At 37.8% G+C, this 27,596-nt stretch overlaps 1 protein-coding gene across 2 annotated transcripts; it reads right to left on the bottom strand.

Annotated features, from left to right (window-relative positions):
- On the bottom strand, nt 1-27,596 carry ENTREP1 (endosomal transmembrane epsin interactor 1). 2 transcript variants are annotated; one of them, XM_087957795.1, is made up of 11 exons: nt 27,314-27,596; nt 22,471-22,527; nt 18,665-18,775; nt 18,087-18,215; nt 16,078-16,185; nt 15,840-15,973; nt 12,044-12,173; nt 9,269-9,344; nt 6,652-6,789; nt 3,163-3,452; nt 1-1,608 (listed from the first exon to the last, which is right to left on the bottom strand). In XM_087957795.1, exons 1-11 carry the CDS (start codon nt 27,488-27,490, stop codon nt 1,405-1,407), a joined length of 1,554 nt encoding a protein of 517 aa, XP_087813921.1. In that variant the 5' UTR covers nt 27,491-27,596; the 3' UTR covers nt 1-1,404. The 2 variants fall into 2 exon arrangements, with proteins under 2 accessions (XP_087813921.1, XP_026531217.1); XM_026675432.2 differs by lacking the exon at nt 27,314-27,596 and adding an exon at nt 26,320-27,298.

Genomic DNA, 27,596 nt, shown 5'->3' with positions numbered 1-27,596 from the left:
TTTATTTCATTTATAATTTTCATCAAAATTAAATACAGTTTATTAATTTTCTGAATTAAGACAAATAATTTGAGGAAAAAAGAGTTGGACTGTCAGAATTTCAGCAATCTGAAAGTAAAAACCTGAAAATTTGTAGCAATGGATCCTACCGGTATCACCAGTTTCTTCCATTACAGACAAGTGTTTTAAAATGTACAGAATGTATTTTAAGTCAGCAAAGATTTAAGGAGAGAGAAAAACCTTTCTCATCTGGATTCTTACTAATGATTTAAGCCAAATTATGAAAAGAAAAAAACTAGAAATAATTTATAATCTGTGTGTTTTAAACAGAAAAAAATCATCCCCATAAAACATTTAGAAAGCAATGCACACTTCAAAAATGATTCACAAGAAGTGCTTCAGTCTTTCCAAAGCCCAGCATTTTTGGATAGTCATTAATGCAATCTATTTTTTTTTTCCAGGCTTCTACATGATCCCAAAAAAGGAGGCCACCTCTTTAATGGATTGATGATTATGAGTTAACTTTTAAAATCAATGGCATTTTATTTTCAGGATGTATAAATAAGTAGCATCTGTACTGTTTCCTCACTTCCTTCCAGTCTGAAGCTCTTGAATCATTTCTGAAGCATGCACAGCCCTCTGCACTGAACAAGATTGCTCACTCTCCCATCGTCATTTTAGTAATAAAGCTGTCCTGGAAAAATGTATCATTGCTCTGAATTTTATTAATCCATTTTTTTCAAGATTATTGAGTAGTTTATGGGCTGGGAGCAGCAGCAGAACACCTGAACGACCTACTGCTTTTAAGCACTTTTGCACCTGAAGTGATAAAAAATGAAAGCTGAAGGTTCATGCAGCACTTTTAAGTACAGTAAAGTGATAGCTCTGTTCACCCCACAAGTCAAACTCATTTTAAAAGCTTCTTCATACTTTTTTTTTTTTATCATGATAAATAATGTGTAGTGCATTATTAAAAAGGAAAGGGATGAATGAGAATACATACTTCAATTCCATATACTGTAAATATATCACTATCTTATATTCCCTTTCAGATATAAAACATTAAAATGTAACCCACACATACCAGGAAGAACAATCGAAGTTTATGTAGAAACAATGATTTGTTTTGATAAAGAAGACTCCTCCTTCTTTACCTGTATCTCATGATACAGAGCTGATCCTCATATATCCTAACTCCACCTGAATATCCTTTTTTTCTGATTCAGAGCTATATTTATAATGCACCATGGTTTTCTTTGAAGTAATTTACTCCAACTTTTCCCTCAAATGCTCTTTCAAAAGCAGCAATACAATAAATGAGAAGCATAGATTAAGGATCCCTCTATCCAACTGCTTCCCTGCTCTGGTCTTTGCACTCCACGAGGGACCAAAAAGCAACCGAGCTCAGAGTACTGTTTCTTGGACGACTCCAATGAGGCTGTGAGGTCGCTCTGACTCCATCCGCTGCGTCTTCCTGTCTAGCCTCCGGGTTCCGGCTGTAGTAAAAGTACTTACATCTCCACAGCTCTCCAAGTGTAAAAGTCCCGGGTGCCTCCTGAAAGGCAGTGTGTGTGCTCCTGTTATGGCTGGGTGAGCAGGAGTCATGACCTTTGGAAAGAAAGAACATTTACACTGTCAACTGCCATATCTATTTTTATCAGAAATGTGAGGATAAAGAGTGCGTCAGCTGCCTTAAAATGTAATTTTAAAAGCAGATTGGGCATGCTGCAGATCCCATCAGCCAAAGTGTGTCGACTTCTGGGGATCAGAAGAGGGGTGTTTTTTCCACAGTGGCCACTGCTCTAGGGGACGTTCTCCCGTTGGAGATTAGAATAGCCCCGACCGTATTGGCGTTTTGCAAGGCTTTAAAAACGCCCCTTGTACTTGGGCCTGGGGCTCCAAATGTGTTAAGGAATCCGTTTATTGACTTTAACTGTTAATTGGTTAACTGTTTCAGCTGCTGCATGTACTTATTTATCGTTTAGATGTTTTTTATTGTTTTAGAACTGTAAGCCACCCAGAGTCACTTGGCTGAGGTGGGCAGCTATAGAAATTGAATAAATAAGTAAATAAATAAATAAATTTTAAAAAACTGGCTATTTCATTGAATACCTAGGTGTAGAATCCTTTAGCTATCAGGACATGTTTTTAATATTCTTAAGCCCATTTTTTCTTTTGATTAGTAATTAAGCCATTTAGCTAGAAAGGCTTCAGTCATAAGTGGAACTATGCAAAAAGTATGGATATGATACAAATAAATATTGCTCCAACTGCAGAGGGTTTTGTGTGCAAATGTATATGAGTGTGTTTTAGTATCACCAGTAATTTTCTTCACTTGTTTAGTTTCTTCATATATTATATATATATATATATAAATATCTTAAGTTTTCGTGGGTATCTATATGTATGGTATTCAGCTTTGTTCGGGTATTTTCCCATGTCATTATAGTTGTGCTTTTAAAGTTGTAGCGACGTTTCGGCAGAATCTCATCTGCCATCATCGCAATACAGAAGCCTGATGATGGCAGATGAGATTCTGCCGAAACATCGCTACAACTTTAAAAGCACAACTATAATGACGTGGGAAAATACCCGAAGCTGAATACCATATATATATATATATGGATTTCCAGAATTGTCAGTTTAAGAGGGATGATCTAATTCTGCAAGGACAAACTCCCTATTTTTTCTACTTTGTCAGCTGAAGATTTCTATCCTTATCCATTTTCTACAGACAAGTATACCCAGCATTGCAAATGGATGACCTGACCAGCTAAACTTGGGGAGAGCTTCAGCCACAAGTATTACCTCTCCCTTTAACTTACTAAGTAAACAAAATCATATTTCACCCTTAAGAACTGCGATATAACTGGATAGTGCAACTATAGGATAAGATCACATTTATTCCTTAAATAAGTACTATAGGCGTCTAATTTGGACAGAAGGAAAAAAAATCAACCCAGAAGTGATAAGTGATTAAATAAGGACAAAAGATCCACCATCTTAGGATGCCCTTCTTCACTAACCTGGTTCACAAGATTATTTTGTCTTCTCCCAAGAGAAAAAAGTTAACACCAGACAGCAACCTATACCGAGTCTCATTATGAGCTGGCCTTTCCTTCCCCAAGCAGAGCTGCAACTGTTTAGGAGTTTGTATTTTACCTGCTCGAGGAAACTGGCACTGGTGATGGCTTCCTCCATGTGCTCTTCATCTGATTTTAAGACAGATTTGATGTCTTCTACTAGTTCGTGTATGTCAGGCGTCATGTTGCAGGAGGACTGCTCCAAGAATTTGGCTACCAGAAGCTTAGTATCTATATATGATTTATAGTCTATTAAAGACTGAGGCCTTGAGCGTGCAGCCTTTGCTCTCAGAGTTTTTCGCAAAATGACAGTAGCCAATTGTGGTTTTCGGTCTGTTTGAGTAGCAGCTTCGCAACTTAGCACTAGACCTGGAGACAAAATAAAACAAAATAAAAATCTCAATGGATGTGCCCTAGTAGTTTATACATCAGCAGAGACAGCTATAGACAAATACAAGTCTATAGTAAAACCACCCACACCAACCAAGTGCTCCACTACCAAAGTAACAATGCAACCTCCCACAAGAGGTGTAAAACACTATTTAGATGAGCACAAACTCATTGCAGCAACCTGAAGTTCAGAAAAAGAAACAGATGAACTATACAATATCTTCCAACAAAATGGATACCCACATAACTTCATGAAAAGTGCCTGAACATTCAATTTAATATAGCACAACCAAGACTAGCTGGTAACACTGCCATACATCAAAAACATCTCAGAAATCACCAACAGTCTGTTACAACCATATGACATCAACGTGGCACACAAATCAACTAAAGCCCTCTAAAACAGTGGTCGCCAACTGGTGGGCTGTGGACCACTGGTGGTCCCTGAGAAAATTTTGGTGGTCCACAGAGAAATGTCCCCCACAAAGCAATTAATCCGGGCTGCACGGGAACACAAGGCTGCGCTGCCCACATGGCCTGCCCACCCACAGGCCCCCAACCTTTGGCCAAGTGCAAACCTTACCTTGAGATTTTGAAATCGTCTCTCCTTGAGGAGCGCTTGCAGAAGCAGCACGGGAAACTTCGGCCAAGCTCTTGAGAGACGAGACTGACTACAGCTGCTTCCCTCTGCGAGCACTCCTTGATAGACCATTTTGCAGATAGTTTGGCCAAACTTCTGTCCCTGGGAGTCAAAGCGCTGAAGCGTGAGCGGTGCGGGAAACTTTGGCCGGACTCTGAGTGAAGGCAGAATGCTGATGCCATGCAAATGCAAGTAGTGCAGCACTCACACACCTTCCAGCCATCTCCATTGCTGCTTTGGCCCGTCTGTGCCAACGTCCCCACTCTTGCTGCAACAGCACCATTACCTTGTCCTGGCCGGTGAGGGCTGCGCTTTTTGCACATTGCACCACCTGCAAATTTGCACATTACATGTGCCACCCCCTACAGCGGAGTTTTCCAACCCCAACACAGGCCGGTCCCATATTCCAGAGTTGCAGTAGTCACAAGATTGGCCCTTTGGTCATTCTGGAGCAGCTCATCCATGGCAAGCCAGTGTACAGGCCAGTCCTATGACTACTGCAGCTCTGGAATATGGGATCGACTTTCCCACCAACGTCAGCAAACCACTGTCAGTCCAAAGTCATATTAGTGATCCGCGGGATTTAAAGTTATGAGTTTGGTGGTCCCTGAGGTCTAGAAGGTGGGCGACCCCTGCTCTAAAACATCTTGAGTAAACCAAAAGATTCAGCAATCCCAGAAGAAAAACAGGAGTCATAGATAATATTCAGGGCAAGAACTGCAAGCAGCCACTTTGTGGGACAAACAGGCAGAAGACTAGCATCCATGAACACCATCTAGGAATCAGGAAACATGATGAAAACTCCTTAATTTCACAACACAAAGACACACTTAACCATAGTTTCTACAGGAAAACTGTGACCATCATAGACAAAGCCAAGTCCATAAAAAACCAGACAATTCCTGGAAATCTGGCACTCTACTAAACTGGCCATCAACAGGCACATAGGCATAAACAGTATCTACATCCCATTCAAAAGAGACAATCAACAAGCCAAAAAGTAAACAAAAAAGACATAACCACCACCTCATCAACAATCAACATGCTGATAACCAGAGATTAACACCAAGATTGACATTAAACTAATAATCAGGAAGCAAACCCAATCAAGAAACTATCAAACAAGCAACAGTAAACATAACACCAAGACCACTCCCACATTGGATAGGGCAATTCTGTCTGTCTAAGACTCTACCCCCAATAGCGTACGCTGCCAGAGGATTATTTTTTCCCAAGTGCATAATCTGGAACACTGAATTGCAGTTTCCACATTTCTGATCCATTTTCCAGCAATGCCAAATTGTTTTCTCTATTGCAAATACTCCCAAGAATGTCAACTTATTACACACTTTTGTGACATCAGCAAAAAGTTAAATATTACCTAGCAATCCTTCCGTTGTATCACTTATAAACACATTGAATAGAACAGGACCTAAAACTGAGCCTTGTGGCACACCACTCTTGATTGGTCTCTGTTCAAACAGTGCCCCATTAACAATCACACACTAGGATCTATCCCCGAGCCAACTTTCCAACCACTGAACCACCCAGTGGTTAAGTCTTTGCCTGTACAACTTTTTTAGGAACTCATTATTTGGAACTCTGTCAAATGATTTGCTAAAATCCAGATAGGCTTTGATCACAGCACCACCTTCGTCCAAAACATTTGTGATATAGTTTAAAAACTTAATAATTTGAGATATACCGATTGTTAATTACTGAAAAATAATTCATTGTAAATGCTGACTTATTTAGTACTTAAATAACATTTCAAATTATATTTCCAATAGGCCGATTTTATTAATATCTTTCTGATATTTTAAAAGTTAATGTTGTAACATTGGTAAATACTTTTACCTATGTTCTATTTGTGTGTGTGTGTGTGTACATGTGTGTGTAGGGGGGCATTGTACCTCTAAAGGCAATACCTTTGAGGGGGGGAAAGAGAGGGATAGGAATTCACATTCATATTGGTGCAAAGTGATCCACACTCAAATGATGTATTGCAACTACCCATTCCCTTTCCTAAAAAGCTTCTTTATTGTTCTTTGCCTTGTTGGCAGGATTATTGTAAGAAACCTGTCTATCGATGGCTCTGTAAAGGCTGCTGAATAGCAATCAATATTCGGTGAAGGATCCTTTTAGAATGAGAATGAGGTAGGCATAGAAAACAGTCCTCCAGCACCACTGATCTGCAAATTCAAAGCCTCTACAGAACTAAGCCTCAGTTCTGATGGCTGCAGCCAAACCCTCCCGTCCCCTGCAGCCGTTTGCAGCCTTGGAAGAATTGGTGGGTGGGGGCTGGTGTACAACTGCAACTCCTGCTCTTCTGGCTGAGGTGAGGGTCTCACTGGGCCTTATGGCCCTGATTCTAACAAGACCACCATCATTTTTCATCGAACAATTTATAGCTCCAAGGCAACAATACCATTTGAGATGGAACCATCTTAATGCCAATATATCCTCATTTTGTGGTCTCAGAGAAAAAAAAAAAGTGATAAAGAACATTTTCTGGAAAGGGAAGAAGAATCAGGTCACCTCTGGATGGAAAACCATGAAGAACAGGGTCACTTTTTGATCGTTTTTTGAATAGCTGAGAAGTCCCCACAGGTACTAAGCTGGCATCTGGAGACAAGGTGGTCTCTCTACTCAAAGAATTAAGAGAATTTTCATCTCCTGCAATGAAGAAAGACAAAATCAAGAAATTCATTTAGCATGAACTCACATGTGCTCTGTCTCTCTTTCTACACACCCACATCTACATGCACGCATGCATACAAACACACACACACACACCAGGGAGAGAGAGAAATTCCGGAAACATAATTCTTTTAATCAGATTTCTACAGTCATTTAAAGTTAAACAATGGTTACTAAGCAATGCTTATAAAGCTTTCCATTACAATAAAGATTTCTGTTAATTATAAAAGGGAATACGCAGTCATTATCGAAAGTATTGCCAATGTGACAAGTGTCTAACAGAGGTATCACATCTGGCAAACTATGTTTCAGTGATCAAAGAAAGCAAATATAAATCTTAAAAAGCTGGACTTGTAATTTTAACATTATGTTCACAAGCGGATGTAAACTTGGGTATGCAGTATTATAGAAACATAGACATAAAAAGACATGCTTTGCTCCAATCACCTGAGAATCATCAATGTTATCACAAATAGCTTGCAGAAATGAAAAACTCCTATTGTCCTCAGAATATATAAAAAGTAATATTCCCAAATTTCATGACAAACCATTTCTATGTTGTTGGCAAATAAAAAAACAAGGACATGGATCTGGGGCAGGCCACATGAGATTTAAAATAATTAATTCAGGGGAGTTGCTTTTTTAATGGGGAATGGTGCCAAAGCTCTTTTTAGAAGTATCTTGTTTCAAAGTAAAGGGAACATAAATTCCTAATTTTCAGGTGGGTCATTAATACTTGGATACTGAAAGAGGGCTCTCACTGGTCTCTCAAATTTTGATCCAAATGAAACAATCATATTTGTGTTCTAATATAATTTTCACATAGTAAAACTGGTTGTAACAAGGTTTATCCTAGAGAACAAACCTTGATAAAGGAAGAATAAAGAAGGTGAACAAAATCCATAAAGAATGGTAAGAATTAGTGGTACAATGATTCAAAACATCATGTCGAACTCAAAACAGTATGTTTTCCATTTATCCATCAAATCACTAGGTTCAGAATCAGCTATTCACGCAGGGGATAGAACATAACTCTCTTGCCTTAGCTTTACAGATCTAAACAAAGCTGTTGGAAAATTACTGTTGGCAATTTCTCCCAAGTACCCACCTAGTCGTTCCCTTCATCTAAATAAGAGCGGTGCATACAACATTCAGTTCAATGATAAAAAACAACAACATAGCTTGATATTTTGGGAATTCAAGGATCCCTCACTGGGAGAATCTAATAAGAATTGTATTATATTCTGCCGGGTGAGGCCTAACTGGATCCAAAGATTATTTTATTCTGGCAGTCTTTTCATTTAACAATAATTCTCTCACATTTTAAAATACATGTTGAACTTATTAATATTATTTATTCTATACTTTTTAAAATTGTAAACGGTGAGAACTTGCCCTAGAAGACAAAATATAAATAAAATTATTTTCTTGGTCTACCCTAGACACATGTATTTTCAAAACTAATAGCTTGACAACTCACTCCATCAATACAAGGTCATAAAAAGGTGCTAAGTATATGTTATCTTTCTTCACTTTAGTTTTTAATCTAATCCAAGGTCTCTATATTTTGCTTATTCACATTTCTAAAACAACAGGGACTTCGAACAAATAATTAAAATATTTTTAAATTCACATTAACAGCACCATTTCTTTTTGTCTGACAAACATGAAACTGAAAGCATTGTAGACAAAAAGAAAATGTGAAATTTATTCCTCAAATAATGACACTAACATGAAATAGGCTTTAGAACGAACAAGGTTTTAGTTCTGTTCAGTTGCTTCCAAAATCCAACAGTAAGACATACTCATTTCATTAGCAATGGTGGAGATAAAGTCTTGGTATTACAAAAGAGTTACTTCAAGGACTTTACAAGGCTGAAGTGCTCCAATGCTATTTTTCCTTGTTTTGTTTCCTGGTGTCAAATTTGTGTCTATTAATTCTTCTGTGCAAAGTTTGTCCTGTTTGTCCTGTGAAGAATTCAGTGGAGCACTGTCAACTCCATCAGCAAGGGAAAGGATGCTGAACTCACCTACGTCAAAGGTGCAGGCAATCTCAGAAGGACAGGACAAATACAATGACAGGTTTTTAACACATTCCACTGAAGTACTGGCAATCTGTCTTATGTGCACCCTGCCTCTACTTAACTGACCTCCATTCCCCCATCTTCCCCCTAGCCCTAGTTTAAATCCTTATTCTATGCATCTGATGAAATGAGCTGCAGGTTTTTTAATATAAACAAACTCCTCCTGACCTTTTGCCACCGTAGACTAACTTGGTTCTCCTCCTACAATGTTTAAGTGAAAGAAAGAGAAAGGCTGTTTCAGAGTGATCAATTTTAAGAGCAAATGGTTGTTATATACAGTAAATTAGTTTAAATAAGAAAACAATCATTACTGCATTTCTTGTAATTCATTGCGAACCCTTAGCACAATACTCCCAAAAGCACTTTTTTACCTTGTGGTACCTGTATGTCATTTTGTTCAGGTGGGTCATTTACAACTTCTGCAACAGCTGTATTGGATGCATCTTCCTAAATATAAAAATAACAGAGTAATCTTCTAAGTAAATTAATCGGAAATAGAAATACATTCCTGATTTTAGAGAATTTAAATTTAATGTAATTTAAATGTAAAAATTAAACAGAATTACAAAGAAACACCACCAAATCACAAATGTTCTCCAGGATTAAGGATCTCCCCTTTTTACTAAACATTCTGATCATTCTGATTTATTTTATGTGTGGTGACAATCTTATTAACTAGTCTATGACTGAATAAAAAATGATTGACTGATTGAATCGATTGAAATTTCCAAATTGTTTTTAAAAAGAAACCCATGCACTGTAGTAACCCAACTTTAAGATCACTAAAGATTATGTAAATGATGCCAGGCTGTTTCTGATGCATCTGGTATCAAGATGATTCTGGCTGCTGAAACTACTTTATCTTTCAGACAAAGTGTAGAAAGACAGAAAGGAAGAGATCCATTGTTTAACATATTCCAATTCTGACAGCTGAGAATAGATAGCATGGTTAATACCACTAAAGGGCTCTGAGGGGTTCAAGAGAACTGAAGAAATTATTTCCACTTCTGGTTCTACCTTACAATCTAATTTGCAAAGTCAGCAACTAATGCCATATTCCTAAGGACAAATATACAGCTGGATTGAAAAGGATCTGAAAATATGACAGTTATTGTCCTGTCGTTCAAAGCATTCCCCTTTATTAGATGTAAAAAGTCGAGCATAAAAAAATATTTTTAAGTTGTCCAGGAAATTCTTCTGCATTCTCAGATAAAACAAAGTACATCTACAGTAATTGTACAAGACAATATGATCGACATCTGTTAAACAGCCCACCCTCCTGACTCTTCCTAAGAGCCTTAAGACCAGGCTCTGCCCGATGGTTTGGGAACCCAATGGTGGAGCCTCACACTGGAGTGGTTGACTAATTTAAACCTTATCCCATCCCCGTCCCTGTGGTCCAGCTCCATCCTTCATCATCTTGTGTGTAATGATTTTATCTGTTTTGCTCTCTTATAGCTGGTAATTGTAAAGTTTTTCTACTGTAAGCCATCCAGAATCACCCAGGAGATGGGCAGCAAATAAATTTCTAGATAGATGATAGATACACTATCATCTCTCTCTCTCTCTCTCTCCCTCTCTCTCCCTCTCTCTCTCTATCATCTATCTATCTATCTATCATCTATCTATCATCTATCTATCTATCTATCTATCTATCTATCTATCTATCATCTATCTATCTATCTATCTATCTATCTATCTATCTATCTATCTATCTATCCAGAGTCCAAATGAACATGGCTTTTATCCTCAAACAGCCTTGCAAATGTGTCACAAGAAGTTGTTGAAGAAACAGCTAATTTCCTTAAAGATCAAAGGTGAATCCCTGGACATTAGTGAGGAGATTCACAGAGGTGGAAAAGAACTCTGACTTTATTATTCCTATAAAATAATTCCAAAAGTCACTCATATAAATCAAGATTCAGCATGAAACTTCCCCTATTTATTATTTATTTTTCATTATCTTTAGCTGATGAAGCTCATGTAATGGGAGGGTGAGAGACTTAAACCCAAGTATACAATGGCCTTAGTCACTTTTTTATTCCACAGGGTGACTGTGGCTTATGTGAGATTACAAGACATGCCAACTGGGGGCGCGGGGGGGAATGACGGACAACTCAGAGACCTATGAAAAAGTTTAGTACTCATTAATTTCTGAATTCCAAAATTCTTATAGACTTGCAGGACCATAAATTAGTAAGATGGAAAATTAAGTGCATTCCCGTTTGAAAGTTTTTTTTCCTCCTGTTTTTTACAGATATTTAAAACTCTAGCATGTTTATGAGGGTTTAAAAGCAGAAATGATCTGAGATTTGATATTATAATTACTTGTTAAAACTGAGAATTTTTGAGATATAAAAACATGCACTGAGCAGAATAATATAGCCTACAATTTTAGAGCTTCAGATAACCATCAAATAAGTTTAAAACAGAATAATCTTCTAGGAGTAATTTTTAAACACTCACAGTTCTGAAATACAGAGTTGGTTAATACATTAATTAGAACAAACAAAAATGCAAAAAACAAGTGGACCTTGACTTACAAGCAGTTCATTTAGTGATCATTCAAAGTTACACCACTGAAAAAAGTATTTTTTCACACTTATGATCATTACAAGCATTCCCATAGTCATGTGATAAAAATTCAGATGCTTGGCAATTGATTCGCATTTATTGCAGTGTCCCGAGGTCATGCAATCACCTTTTGCGACCTTCTGATAAGCAAAGTCAATGGGGAAGCCAGATTCACTTAACAACCATGTTACAAATTTAACAAGTAGAGTGATTCACTGGCAAGGTAGGTTGTAAAATGGAGCAAAACTCACTTAACACATGTTTTGCTTAGCAACAGAAATGTTGGGCTCAATTGTGGTTGTAAATCGAGGACTACCTGGGTGTATACTTTTTCTTCAGAACTAACATTTAATATTATATGATACAAAAAATCAGGAAGTGAGAAAGCAAGTAAGTCCCAAGCCTAGATCGAGTATAAAATATTTGTTTGTTTCAACAGCTTCCATTTCCACTATATGTGGCATTACTCAGTGACAGAAAAGTGGCACATTTGACCATCTGAAGGATGTGACAATGTACCACAGATTCCTGTGAAAACACGTTAATCTGGAAGAATACCCTGGGCAATATACCTGCTCATGTCTTATCTGGCTCATCACAGCTTCGTAAGGAGGTGGGGGATCAAGAGGGCAGAAAACTTCAACGCCTTTAATTCGGGCTCCATAAATGTGTGGTAATGGAATGACATCAGAACCCAGCATCCTAAGAAAAAAAGTTTGCATCCACTTAAAAATGCCCATAACATTTTAATGGCATACACTCGAAAAGTCAGCATAATGGAATTCAATCTTTGGTAGAAAAACAACAATATAGAGAATAGTTTTTTTTAAAGTGTATTCACAAGGATTTAAACAGGGATTATTTTCCGTGGGGGGAAAAAGGAAGGGCCTAAAACATTTTAAGTATGGAATCCAATTAAAATATTAAATATCCAAATATTAAATACTTGTCAGGTGCAAAAAAATAGGTTCTCGTGTTCAGGTACAATTTAACTGATTTATTGCTAAAAGCAATAAATGCACAGGAATCTTCTTAACTAATGGTCAGTCCTTGCTTAGAATTAGATATGTCAATGGCAATCAAGGGGAGGGGTTGGATTTAGTTCATTTATGGCTACATAGTGATTCTAGGCTGATCCCTCTTTTTATCCCTCCCCCAACTCTGCCAGTCCTTCTCCTACAATACTCTTTGCAGACCCTGTTGTGCTCGTACAATCTGCAGAAGAACTGCAGATAGCTGGCCTTGGTGAGAGGCTGAGTATGGAGGTTCATGGCCCAGAGGTTAGGACTGCGAGCAATGTTCCACAGCAAGGATCCTTCTGAATCTACAGTGTCCATCAAGACAAGTAGAGGCAAAGACGGAAATCAAAATATGCAGGAAGTATTTATGCAAGGAATTAGAACGGCCATCTTTTTTCTGTAACAACTATAATTAAAGACAGGCTGACAAGTTATGAACAATTAGTTTTTTCCCCCAGCAGAGATGAAGACAATTGTAGCTATTACCCTCCTGTACATCATACCCATCTTCTGAAGGGGGAAGAAAAAAACCAAATCCTTTAAAGCAGGAGTCGCCAACCTTTTGGACCTCAGGGACCACCAAACTCATAATTTTAGATCCCAGGGACCACTAACCGGTTCTGTGGGCGTGGCCTAATTTGTGGGTGTGACTGGCTGGGCATAGCTTGTATGTAAATATTATAAATATTTATATAAATATATTTATAAAAAAGAGCAACTTTTACCCAAGATCAGGCAAAGCAGGCAGGCAGATTGAGTTGCTCACAGAATCACAGATTCATTCAGAGATCTATCTATCTGCCATTGGCTAGCTCAGTCTGTCACATAAAATTTGCTTGCAAGCAAACTCACAAAATTAACTCACAACACACCATGCATGTAAATATTGATTTTTTTATAAAAAAAGACCAACTTTTACCCAAAATCAGGCAAAGCAGGCAGATTGAGTTGCTCATAGAATCATTCAGTGATCTATCTATCTGCCATCGGCTAGTTCAGTCTCTCAAATTTGCTTGCCATGAGTCTGCACTGAATTTGCTTGCAAGCAAACCTTCAGTCCTAAGGGAGGTTCGGCTGTGCTGAGCTGAAGATCTAAAGACTAGCTAGAAAGCAAGAAATCCAACCATTTCCTGCTTCCTAGCTAATCTAAATCTCCCGGCGCAGATGATGCTCGGAAAAAGGAAAAATAGCAACTTAGCAGGCAAGTTTACCGGGTAAGGAGTGAATGGGCGGGGAGGATTCCCGCTGGCCATGTGGGCAGCGCAGCCTTGTGTTTCTGTGCAGCCTGGATTAATTGCTTTGTGGGGGTGCTCTGGGGGTGAGATTTCTCTGCGGCCCACCAAAAATTTTTTAAAGCAGCAGCCGCTGCTTTAAAGGATTGTAAGCTGTTTCTGCATGCTCAGAATTAGTCAAAAAATGATTGTGCTTGTTTATAGCTCTCTCACTAAATTAGGATTCTTGGTTAGCCAGTTCTCACTATTTGATGAGAGAGAAGTATAGGTACATGATATCTGTTACACAAATGTTAAATATATGATTACCAAGAGACAACATAGATAGCAAGGATCTTCTTTTATCTTTCCTGCACATGCACTGAATGCATGAGGGGATTCATCTAAATATCCTTTATCTAACTGTTCCATGTGTTCAGCTAATTGAAGATAAGACATTTTAGCCACCTCTGCCATTGTTCCAATCATTAGCACATTAGAATAAAAAATCCAGCACTGCAGCAATCAATGCTTTATTTCCAAATAGGCATTCTAAAGGTCAACCTCTCAACCAGTTTCCTCAACTCTCTTCTATACTCCTCGATTTGCATCTTTCTACTACTGACTCCTCTGATATATAGTGGACTAATGCTATTCGTGCTAAGTAAGTTACATGGCCTTGGGTTTATAAGGCAAAACACATATGCCACAAGGCTTAGGATTGTTATTGGTTTAACCTCTGTGATGTCATAGGGTGCCAAAAGACCTTGAACCAGATGACTGCTCAGAGTAAAAGAAGCATTGTTTTGTAGTATGAGATCCATAGGCAAATATGTAACCGTAATTGCACTTATGGCAAAATTATGCAGTCTCAATCTAAAGACATACACATTTTGTTTTTCCTCTTCATTCTTTGCATTGAAGCTCTTAAGCAAATTACAGTTAATTTTAAGAATTACTTCATTGGTATTTTTATTACTATTATGACAATGAAATGAAAAGTAGCAGTGAAATGCTCAGCATATAAAAAATAAAAATGTTGTACAGAGCTTGCTTACTTCAGTGTCTGACAAGAACCAAATCTCTAATAATGTTCTTGAGGAAAATTGATTCTGCCTGTAATCTTAAAGATTTAAGATAGGATTAGGAACCTGCAACTTCAGGGCCCAATACACTCTACTGCTACCTTCACAATTTATGCAATAGTTCCTCAATTGCCAAAAAATATGCAAAAAGAAAAAAAAAATGAAAAATCCCCATCTTATCCACTTTTATGACATTAATTTAGTTTAGTTGCTCAACTCAAAATAACCTTTGGCAGCATATAATATTAAAAACAAATAAAAACCAGCAATTAACAGAAAATAAAAGTGACACAGAAAACCTAGCATACCCCCCTCCCCTTACTGTGACTCTTAAGGATCTTAAGTATCCAAGTTATTCCAAATCCTGGGAGAAAAATAAGATTTTAAGGTCAAAGTAGGGCTATGGAAATCACAAAGAGAATTGTGACAGAGAAGGCGTATTTTCAGATGACATTTATTCATGAGTAGGCTAACCCTGTCAGATCAAAAAGGATGGGCACTCACCTTGACAGAGAGATTCCTTCAAGCAGCTAGGGGCTATGCCATAAAGGTTTTAAAAATGATAACCGGAACCTCAAATTGTAACTGAAAGTATACTGATGAGTGCAGCTCACTAATTTTTGACCACAGTCCTTGCTGAAATCTATAAAGTGAGGTCCTTGGCTGCAAAAAGGTTATCCACTCCTGGTTATACCCATTCAAAAAGCTGAAATTCATGACATTCATGACAAAGAAACGTCTTCTGACAAGCTACCTGTCCATGTCCAGGAGAAGTGAAACAGATGGCACTGAGGGAATCTGTAGGCAGGATGGTGGTGTCACAGGGTTAATTTGGAATGACGGTGCGTTAGGAAACGTTATTTGGAGATCAAGTGCCTATGTAAACGAGATGGCAGCAAGAGAGCAAGAGTGGGCAGTTGTTAAATGAAGCAATTTCACTTAACAACTGTCACTACTTGTGGTCTTAAAGGGTCGTAAATTGAGGATTACCTGTAAGAAGGTTTGGATTAAATCAGTTGTCAAATCTCAGAATACCAAGAGCGATTACTTTACCTGCGACTGCCTCGTGGTGTCGAAGAATAGAAGGTATCAAAATATGACGGAGGTGGGGCTGGTGGCACAAAATCATCAGGATCAGAAGCATGGCCATCTTCTTCAACTTCCTCTGTATAAACTTGCAGTTCTTCCTATCAAGATAAAATTCTGTAAAACACTCTTATAGCAGGAACAGAAGACTAACTTCTTTCTATACCTATTTTTTAAAATGAAACTGTTTCCTACACTCACTTACTCGGCAGGATCTTCTAGTTGCAAATATCTGCAGGTAACGCAGGGCAGCAGCTACCAAGCAAACAGTGGTTGTCAAGGCATTCAGAGCACAGAGAGCAAAGAGAACTTTCTGAAGGACAAAAAAATTGAAAAGAATAGCTGCAGTTGTGATTCACCAAACATATATTTGAAAGTTAATTAATTCTTTTTATTTCCAAGAACAAAATTCAATTAACTTTTAAGCAGATGCCTTTTCTTCACCTAAAAACTATGCTATATATCAAATTCGACAATCGTGGTATAAAAAGTCATGGTGTATCATACTAGCAACTTCATACTCCCTAGGATTCTATTCATGTAACCCACATTTGCATAACCAGCATATTTTCTCTCTTCTTCTCCCTCCAGTTTAAATCTAAATTTAAGCCTAGCCACTCTATTTATCTGATGAAGTAATCTGCGGCTCACGAAAGCTCATGTCTTTTAATAACACTTCCTAGTGCTACCAAACTGATTTTCTGCCACTGTAGGCTAACATGGATCTCTTCCTACAGTATTCTTCTCTGATACCTTTCCTCTATGCAGTTTATACATTTTTTAAAAAAAATCAATTTACTAATAACTTAATCTACAAAGAGATTCAGATATATAAATATATTATTAAATATAAGTTTTAATTCCTGTTAGAGATTATGATCACTTCTATAAATTTGCAAGCATGTTTAGTATCTCTGGTGGATCTTCAGATAAGTTGTTTTGTAAATCTTATCAAATGTCTGCTTCTGAGAGAACCAAAGCAACAAGTTAACCCCGTTTTTAGAGCCATGCTACAAGTGATATTTTTCGCAGTTTGGCCTGGAATGCAAGATGTTTCTTTTCACACAGATAGCCAGACCTGGAGCCCATCTAGATGGAGATTTAGCTCTAAGATAAAGAAATTTTAAACCTTAGCCCATCACTACAGTGTGGATATGAATTGGAACTCCACACCCTCTATTTGTGTGGAATTAAGCTTATGCTTAGTGCAAGGCCCATGACAATAAGGAAGCCTGTTTCACTATACAAATGTACTGAATATGGGGAATAACAGGAAGAACTGGAAATCTTTAATATGGATCTGGAAGGTGAAACTCACAAGGAAAGGCTAGAGATATTGGGCATGATCATCTTGGAGAAGAGAACTGTGGGGAGATGTGACAGCTGCTCTCAAGTAGTCCAGTGACTGGCATGTAGAAGATGGGGCAGAGCTATGTGGAAATGTGGCAGAAATCAGGATAAGAAAGAACAGGTTTAAATTACAAGAAAATGAAATGTGGTTGAACATCAGGAAAAAAGATCCTATAGGTAAGAACCATTCAGTAATGGAACAGACTCCTTTGGGAAGTGGTAAACTCTGGCTGAAGGTATGGAAAGGAAGGCTGAATACCTGTAGGTCAGGCATGTTACAATAGTGACTCCTATCATCCACGCCAAAGTTGTGATCCAGATCCATATTTCTAATGGCTATTTGAGGGAAATAAATATTGCACTCAATTCTCATCATGAACATCATTGTAACATGAACATCAATTCTGAGAGATAAAGTTATGCGTTCCAACTTTACCATACACTGTCATATTTCCAAACGCAAGTATAGGATTCAGTTTACATACAGTTGCATTTTGTAAAGTGTGAAAGGATGGCGGAGCAGATATTAATTCCATAGCAAAAAAAAATAGAATGTAAAGAATGATTTTAAAAGAATATGACTTCTACAAAGAACGCTCTCAATTTATATACATCTAACTTTCCACTTCATGTAGAATGTGCACTCTGATAAAGTCAACAAATCTTATATATACCACCTGACATGACCAAATGGTCAAATAAGGTTGTATGTTGTCTTTATTTCTTTAGTATTTTCCTCTACAGGAATAAAAAAGCAACAAAAAGTCTGAAAGTTCTGCATTGGAAAGAAATTATTATTCTTAATCATGTTTCTATTTATAGCAGTTTATTTACAACCACAACAGTCAGTATTAGTAACCTTACTTTGAGTAGAAGGTGAACTGAACTGCATGACTGGTTTGCATACAATTGTAATGCATTTGCTTTCTCAGTGCATTTTGCTGGCATAAATTCTTCACAGCAGAAACAAATTTTATTTTCAGCAGCATCTACCTTTAATATTGAGAAGAGTAAGCATTTGAATTAGTAATTTAAAAGCAATGTCTTATATCAAGAAACATCAAAATGTTATCAAAATTAAACCAAAAGATAATTTACTGTCATAAGACACATACAATGTTGTTAAGGAATTTGCTATGTGGAACAATAAATATATATTATTGCTTTATCTATTATCTATTAACGTAAATTAAAGAACTTTCATACATTTCTATTTCAAGCCTTAAATTCTCAAAAACCTATATAAGAATGTAGTATTTGATTTGAACAGAAGAAACCCACAGATTCATACATTTGATATTAGGGTTACAGATATTATTTCATTATGCCTCACTGTGGTCTAATGCAGAATAGTAATAATTAGGTACTTAAGTATGGAACATTACAATTACTGTTATTTGTTATACTTTGGATGTATACTTTAAACATAAATATCTCCTCACCAGATCACACCTAGGGACGCTGGACACAAATTGAGCACCTTGGCATCCAAGGATAAAGCCCGCCAGGTTTAAGAGAACACAAATTACAGAAAGCAAAACAAACAAGTTAACCTAGAACAAATAAAAATTGCTCAGTGAATGACAACATTCAAACATGTTGGTTTCTTCAATATTCAATATATATCCTATCATGAGGAAAATCTCCACACACAGTCAATGCACGTGGTGGATCTGTACATGCAAAAGTTTACTTCCCACAATTAGCTGGCTATAATAGGCTATATTGGACTCAACTGTACAAGATAAAATAGAATAGAATGAACATAATGAATAAAATAAAATGAACATAAATTCTATTTTCAATACATTTATAACAACTTAGGAAGGACCCTAATCTCAAATGATATAGAAACATTTGAATATTAAGTAAAACAAAGATTAAGCTCAGATACTGTTGCATTATTCAATGCATTCAGTATTTGAATTATCTAAAATTATCTATGTTAGTAGCTAAGTAATATTATAATGGAATAACTACTCAAATGCAAATAATAATATAGAAACCATTCTTTCACATCCTATTAAGGACAACAATATTTAAAGAATTTAAATTACCATTTGTTTCTTTCTCTATATCCAGAAATAAAATATAGGAAAGATAACAACAGTTTTGGTAAGAGACACTGTGGGGAAAACGCAGAGTGAATCTGAATAACTAACATATAATGCCCAGTTTTTTTAAAACAGAACTATTAAAAGTTGTGATTCCTAAAATGAAAGCAAAAAGTTTTTGATAAGAGTGTTGGTGTTCTCTATTGCCTTTTCCCTTGAATGTTTTCCAACTTCCAGATCAGATGTATAGCCCTGGCATTCCTTGGTAATCTCCATTCCAAGTATACGCCATACCCGATACAACAATATTGTTTAACTTCCAAATCCAGACTAGGCCAGCAATCTGCTAAGATAGCTGGGAAAGAGAATTAAATTTAAGATCTATGAATCTTTTTTCTTGCCATGGAATCCAATCATAGTTCTAAAATATTTTTGAAATACGATGTTATTCCAACTTTGAAATGATACAGATCATTTCCTTTTAATACAGAGAATGAGTAAATAAATGTTTAAGAACTGCAAAGAAAACTCAAATTACAAATGAGAAGCAGTGGATGTAAAGGATGTAAGTTCTGTATTTTTATTACTCCCAAGACTCCTTTGAAACTATATATATTTTCTCAACTTTTTAAAAAATGGTAGAAATAATTTATCATTGTATATTTTGAATATTTAAATCCCTGATTACTTTATTGCCTATGTTTATTCAGCTTGTATTTTTTAAAAAAACTTTATATATATTATGGTTGAAGTATGTTCGAAGCAAAGTATATATTTACATACATAAGTACTGCATTATAGTAAAAGAATAACTTAAGGAAGTATACTAGTAATCAATATTATAGTAATATAATATTTCTTGAAGGGCTGAACTTCTTATGAAACTTTTTAACTATGTTTATGGTTATGAAAATTATAAAACTGAAAATTACAGCTTGACAGGTTTCCAATGGAGAAAGCTTTTTTATATTTACCACATCAATAACAAAATTACTTATTTATTCATAATTGCTTACTGTCTACCTCATAAGACAAGTTGATATCTCAGAAAAGATTTGAATAATTTATTATTTATTTGTTATTTTTAAACTTGTATGATACTCTTCAAATTCAGATATTCCTACTGAGATTTTATGGCACTACACCAACTAGATTTTACTGCTTTGCAACCTGATCCTACTTCTGATAAATATTTCAAGTATCAGCTAGGTTTTGTATGCCAAAAAGTGGGGTAACAAATACAATTTCTTTATTCCAAGTGCCTTTTGGAAAGGACTAGATATATTCTAAAAACATCCTAGAATCTTCTACAGCCTAACTGTATGTCTGCAGCCCTAAATTCCATTTTAACATTATAGCTAAATATGGACCCCATGGCTTGAATCTTCGCATTCTATCTAGTTTATGCTTTATTTACTACTCTATCTTAGAAAGAAAATGGAAAATGCTTGCACTCTTTCCCCCTAACCCTGGGGGAAAATAAGTATATCATTTCATTGCTTGTCATTCTGTGCAACAAAGTCAAATATTAAAGTGTGGTATCCCAAAGGAAATTGGAAAAATATGCTAATCTGATAAATTGATCATTTTGCTACAAAACATCTAACACGCCAATTTGTTAAAATGAGTAGTACTATACAAGTATGCCAATCATGCATATACATCCAAAAGAAAAATATTTTCTGGAATAAAGACAGAAATTATTTAATACCTTCACACCTCTCCTGGAGAAAAACTAGAACTAGTCTGACTAGAATAGGTAAAAGCCTACATTAGGGATTTCATTCTGGTGATGCAGGCAGCAGAACATTAATATTTCTCCATCCTTATTGCATCCACTGATAGTAATTCAGCAGCTCTGTTTAAGGTAACCCAATTATATTTTGATTCTGGGCCAGCCAAGTGAGGCTAATTAAGGTTTGGCTCCAAGTGCATAAAAGCTGGATAGGGAAGATCTGTCTCCAACTGAATCCCAGCAACACCAAGCGACAAGCTGTTTGAATTTGGGGAATATCTGGGGATGTTCCATCCCTGACTTTGATTGACGGAACACTTACCCCTTCTAAACTAGTATGCAATCTGGGGGGTGAGGTTGGGTCTTCTTGAGGTTAGGGTTAGGGTTCCTGCTTGAATAAGTGTCCTGCTTGAAGAAGTGTCACCTGGAGCTAAGAAGGCAAGTTACACCTTTTCCTAGATTGGGAGGCCCTTCAAACAGTAATTCATGCCCTAGTAACCTTGTGGCTTGATTTCTGTAATGCTCTCCAGATGTGGCTGTCCTTGATAACTACCCTTTAATTAGTCCAAGCATGTAGCAGTACCAGCTCTGCTTTGCTAGCGGCACTTGTTGTCAGTTTGCTTCCAAGTGCAATTCAAGGTGCTGGTTGTTAGCTACAAGGTATAGGGCCTGATTACTTGAGGGACTGCTTGCCTCCTGTAGCATCTGCCTGGCTAATTTGGTCCTGAAGCTTGGCACACTCAGAGTTCTTTTGATTAGACAATGTCAACTTTCCAGGATCCTGACTGCATGCCTTCTCTATAGCAATGCCTACCATCTGGAACAAGATATGAGATCTAGACTGCCCTCAGTCAGTTGTTGTTTAGAAAATCTGGATCTTTACCCAAGGGAGAGTGAGACCCCTCACATCTTTTTGCTTGCCATCTTTTATCTTTAATTTTAATCTTCAATTGATTTTATTATAATTTGTTGGCCTGTGAGTTATCAAGAGTTGTTGAGAGATGGGCAGTAAACAAATTTAATAAATCATCTTTGACACCATTAAACATTACCTTTTAGAATGCAAATAACAATTACATTGAGAAACTCTTCATAATTATGTAGCTGCAGTATTACATCCATTGGGAATTGTGTAGGTAAGAAAAATCAAGGACTTAATAATGAGTTAACGTTCACTGAAGCAAAAAGAAAGTTTATAAAGCTTAAATACAGGATATAACAACATAAATTTAAATTTATTGAGACTTTCTCAGAATCAGTTCTTCAAATCTGGGCTAAATACATATTTGTGGAAATACTTGAAATATAATTTCATTAAGAATGAGAAAATGTTGCCTTAAGAGACATCTATTTACATGAGGAAAGAAAGATTCCTTTTAACTGTCATGCTATTCCATTAAAAAGTGTGATATTCTTTGCTTATAACAGTTAAATCACAATCATATTAACCAACACATACCAAAAGTATCATGGGTCTCTTCCATATTGTTAATCCTATAATCCCTGATAAAATGACCTGCAACAATAAAACAAACCATTATGAAGGATTGAAAGAATATTACTCATGACTTTAAATGATAAAAATAAATCAGCAGGTGTTAAATACGTCTTGTAATCTAGACTTAAAATGAAATACAGGCTTACAGATTTTAATGTACTGGAAAAAGATCTATTCAACTGTGGTGTCCAAGTTTTGAAGTACTACAAGAGGTCTTAATTGGACATTAAAATAACCTTTGGAAGGTTATTAGAGTTTTTGAAAGTAACCCATTTCCTCATATAAAGTGCTTAAAAACCACTGAAATGAGACTGGTAAGAAGTAACTAAATCCACATGTTTTAAAAAGATAACTGTAATAAGATAATACCACATAAGATGCAATATTAAACCTCTTAAGACATTTTTAAACTATACTTTTCACTTTGGAATCTTACTAAAGAGGAAAAAAGGAACTTAAAATAAGTATTGGGGGAAAAACTTAGCTTGCAGTTAGCTTTAATAGGAAATTAATAAATAATCTGCCCATATGTGCTATGTTTATCTCTGAGAAACAGACAACCACGGGACCTTTCAAATCTTGGTGTGAAGATTTATGGCAGATTTATGGATTTCTTTACTTTCCAAGGGAAGGGATGACCATCATAATTTTGAGTCCAAGATCATAAGTAGTGCCCTGATAGGTCTGTTGTAACTTTTGTTGCTAAGCAATGGTTGTAAGTCAAGTACTTCCTGTAAAGGGTTTTCTGGTACAAATCAAAGGCCTTCCAGCAGTTTTGAACCTCTGGGCTACATATCCTGGGAAATGGTGGAGTTACTGGAGGGAATCTATGATATGAACAGCTTTTCCCCAAGAACAGATGCTGATTGAAAGTTTTTTGCTACCTGGGGTGTGAAATGGAGAGAATTACTAGGCTGGCTTAGAAGGGAAATTAGAAAGAATAGCACCAGCTAATTTGGGTTGTTCCTGTATCTTTTCACTTGGCCAGTACTGGTATTTCTCTCTCTCCCAGTATTGGCAATTAAAATCCTTTTTCACTACTATCCTATTCCCTGCTGATATCTCACAGCCTCAACCTACAGGGTCACATCAATAGCTTCTACCCAGAGGCAGGGTTGAGAGACCAAGAACAAAATATCAGTAGTTCAGTAGATCAGTGTTTGCAATGCAACTTTTAAAGCGGCAGCATCTTTTTTTCAGATTCACCCAGAAACCTGGAAGAAAAGCACTGTGCTTCTACAAAATCTCTTCTGAATCATTTTCAAACCATGCGAAGCGAACTATGTGACCCGACATCCCTCTACCTGTTGTGAAGCTGGTTTTACCATACAGGTAGTCCTCAACTTATGACCAGAATTGAGTCCAAAATTTCCACGGCTAAGCAAGACAATTGTTAAGACAGTTTTCCCCATTTTACAACCCTTCTTACCATAGTTGTTAAGTGAATCATTGCAGTTGTTAAGGTACAGTTAAATGAATCTGGCTTCCCCACAGACATTGCTTGTCCGAAGGTTACAAAAGGTGGTCACATGACCCCAGGACACTGCAGCCATTATAAATACATGCCAGTTGCCAAGTGTCTAAATTTTGATACTTATGACCATGGGGATGCTGCAATGCTCATAAGTATGAAAATGGTCATAAGTCAGTTTTTTAGTGCCACTGTAACTTTGAACAGTCATTAAACAAAAGTTTGCAAGTTGACGACTACCTGTATGACATTACTGTTTCTATATGCGGGTCTATTACTTTTCTTAAAATTTTCAGCAAAGTTTAACCTTTGATTGGATTATCTGCATATTCTTTTATACTTTTTTAAACTAGAAAATCAGTATCTGGAAGTGCCTACATTTACCATTAAGCTGTTTGAACAGTGTAATGCAAGTTATGGAAAATATTAAAAAGTTTAATGTTTACATTGCTTTCAAATACAAGTATTTAAATGGACAAATGCTAATATAAATATGGCACTACATTTGCCTTGGTGATTAATCAAGAAAAGTTGTTTAAAATAAAAAAAATGACATTTTTTTACACATACAAAGATTGTAACATGTGGGCAATTCACAAGCAGCTATCAAGATAGTTTAAATTAGGATGTGAACATGATTAATCTATTAAGGATGACAGATCTCAATTGGCAGTTAGCAGCACAAAGGAGACATAACAGTATTTACAAAGGGTCTGACTTGTCAGTACAGATGCAGAATGGCTGCTTCATAAAGTGATACCATCAAAAATATATGCAAAGCAAGAAAGGTGGGAGAAAATAGAATGCAAATTACAAGATTCTGATTACTCTCCTCTTTCCATTTATGTCTACAGAAACAGTTTCTATATTTACTGTAGCTCCATAAGAATAAAAGATATATAAAGTTGTTGCTTGTTAATGTCCATTAAACTGGAATTTGAAATTATGCTTTGCAATATTGCTCATTGTTTTTAGAAAGAGCAGCCTGTGATCATATCAATACTGCCTAATCATTGTGTACTTTAAGACACAGACCATTTTTATTGCCTACAAATATTAAATAACTTACTGACTCCAAATTCTTTGAGATATACTTATCTTTAAATTAAAATCAAGAGAACTTAATTTATCTCTCCAATGTCTGTACAGCCTGCAAGATATTTATGACTGAAAGTCTTTTCACAAGAAAATGTATCACCAATTATACCAGGGAAAAAGGATATCTTCAAACTACCTAGAAATATCATAAAGCTACAGATATTATTATACTAATGTACATATGTAACTGAAAACTTAGGAGATATGGCTACTTCTGCACATATTTTTCTAAATGTCATTTAACAGGTTTGTTTCCTCTCTCAGTGGTTGGGACAGTATCTGCAATTCAGAAAGTCTAACCTTTTGAGAATGAGAGTTTTAGATGCAGCACTGAGGCAAAAGATTAATCCATGAATGAAAGCAAAATCCATAGCAAGTGAGACTTGCTTTTACGAATGCATTCAGCTGACTTTGCAAATACATATAAGCAGGAAGCCTTTTATTAAATAAGACAGTACCTCACCACATTATATTTAGGAGAGGCTTAAGAATGAAAATAGTTACAACACATCTGTATTAAGCAATTATGCTTAACAGCAATTCCACAAGGCATGACAAATAATAAACCAGAATTATCTGGAATCTTGTTCAGTACTATAGTTGGCTCTATCCTTTCACATCAACCAGGCTTTTCAAAAGTGCAGGGACAGCACAGGAACAGAGCCTAAGAACAGTAAATGTTTTTAGTTGCATTATTAATATAAAACATTTAGAAGTAAAGAAAGGAAACTTTCCATCACAATTCCTATCTTTTTTTTTTTCATTTTAAAGTTATTTCATTAACATACTAAATAAACTATTGGGAGTTTCCTAAATATGCCATCAGATAAACGGCACAGGTTAAAATCAATCTTAAATCAAAAATTCAAAACACAAACCAGCTGGATATGCCAGCAAAGGGATTCCGAAAATTGCCAAATTTTTGTAGCCCATATATGGCAGTCCTAACCCCAACGGCTAACAAAGCCGTTTTCCAGCTTCCCATGCCCCCATTTCAATTTTAGCCAATACGTTTAAATCACGATTCCTGTTCCCGACTCTTCCCGGGAAAACCAGAACGCCCCTTCTGTAGCATCCAACCTTGCAGGGTTGTTGTGAGCATCAATAATACACATGGGACGCTGCCAAGAAAAAGGAGGAGGGACGGAAACGAAGAAGATCCAAGCAGGTGGCCCAAGGTAGCCGCTAGGCTGGAAAACCACCGCCGAGGCGAGAAAAGAGCCCGGCCAGGAGCCACTTACCGAGGAGCCGGCCCAGAAGGGACAGGAGTTCTTCACCTGCGGGGAGTTGCTGAGGGAGAGCGCCCCAAAGCTTAGGGCCACCATGCTGCACCCCAAAACCAATTGCAGCAGCCCCAGGGACAACAGCGGTTTGGCCGGCAGCGGGCTCTGGCCGACAACGGACGAGGCCCCGTTCAGACGTGAAGCCACGGGAGTCAGGGAGGCTGGCTGAGGCCGGGACTGCCGGAAGCCGGAGCTGGACCAACGGAGCCGGCGAGGAGGCGGCAAAGGCGGCGGGTTTGAGGCGGCGGTAGCCGCCACAGCTGCCCCCGCTGAGCAAGGTCTGGCCACCTCAGAGACGGCCGAGAGCCGCGCCATGGGACAGCAGGAGCCCGGCAGTACCACCGGCAGGGACATGGGGGTGGGGGGGGGAGGAGAGTCGGCCAACTCCGAGCAGTTCCCCCGCGCGGGGAGGAAGCTTCCTCGGGTGGCCTCCTCTGGTTGAGGCGGCTGGCCAAGCCCCGGTCCCGTCTACCGCAGCCCGCCGGCAGTTCACTCCCTGCTGCTCCGAAGGCAGGCGATCGGGGGCGCCCGCTCCCTAGGCCCCCGCTGGAGGTTCTGGGTGGCGGCCGCTACCGACCCCCTCCCACGCCTTGCGCGGATCCCCCGATCTCCCGCTGCTGGACCCCGCGCCGTCTTGCTCGGGAGGGAGGAGGAAACCAGCTCCCCGACCCTCCCAGCTCGACCCTCCCTTTCCGCCCAGAGGCTCCGAAGCCGTAGGACTGAGAGGCAGCAACCTATTCCATGGGGGAAACGGCTCCCACCTCACACGGCCTGCCGCCTCTGGCAAATTAACCGCTGCTCGGAAGCCCCCTCCCGCAACTACTCCCAACTCGTTGCCAAACTTTTGAACCCACCCTGGCAGATTTGACTCCTTGCTGCGCAAGGCTCCCGCCTGGCTCGTCCCACCCACTGAAACGCGCGACCCACAAACTTCTCCACCGAAAAATCAAACCTCGGGATCGCTCACTTCCGCCCTAGATAAGGACTCCTCTTGGGTTGCAGCGGAGGTCCCAGATGCCTGCCCAGCTTCTTTAGCCAGGCGAGGCCAGCGGTTGTCAGAACGATCCCTGCCGGATAATCCGACTAGAAAGCCAGGCAGCCACAACACTTCGTCTTCTCTCCCTCCCATTTATAGATTTGCATCAAATGGACTTTCCTGCCAAAATTAATCTTAACGTTAATCTTTATCAAACCAGACTCGCTTTCTCCCACCGCCAACTTCCCTTGGCAAATGC

Source organism: Notechis scutatus, chromosome 2 (assembly GCF_049901735.1).
Source record: "Notechis scutatus isolate UNSWTSFEM ecotype Mainland chromosome 2, rNotScu1.2, whole genome shotgun sequence".
Lineage (NCBI taxonomy): Eukaryota > Metazoa > Chordata > Lepidosauria > Squamata > Elapidae > Notechis > Notechis scutatus.
This window is presented reverse-complemented; position numbering and strand designations above follow the sequence as displayed.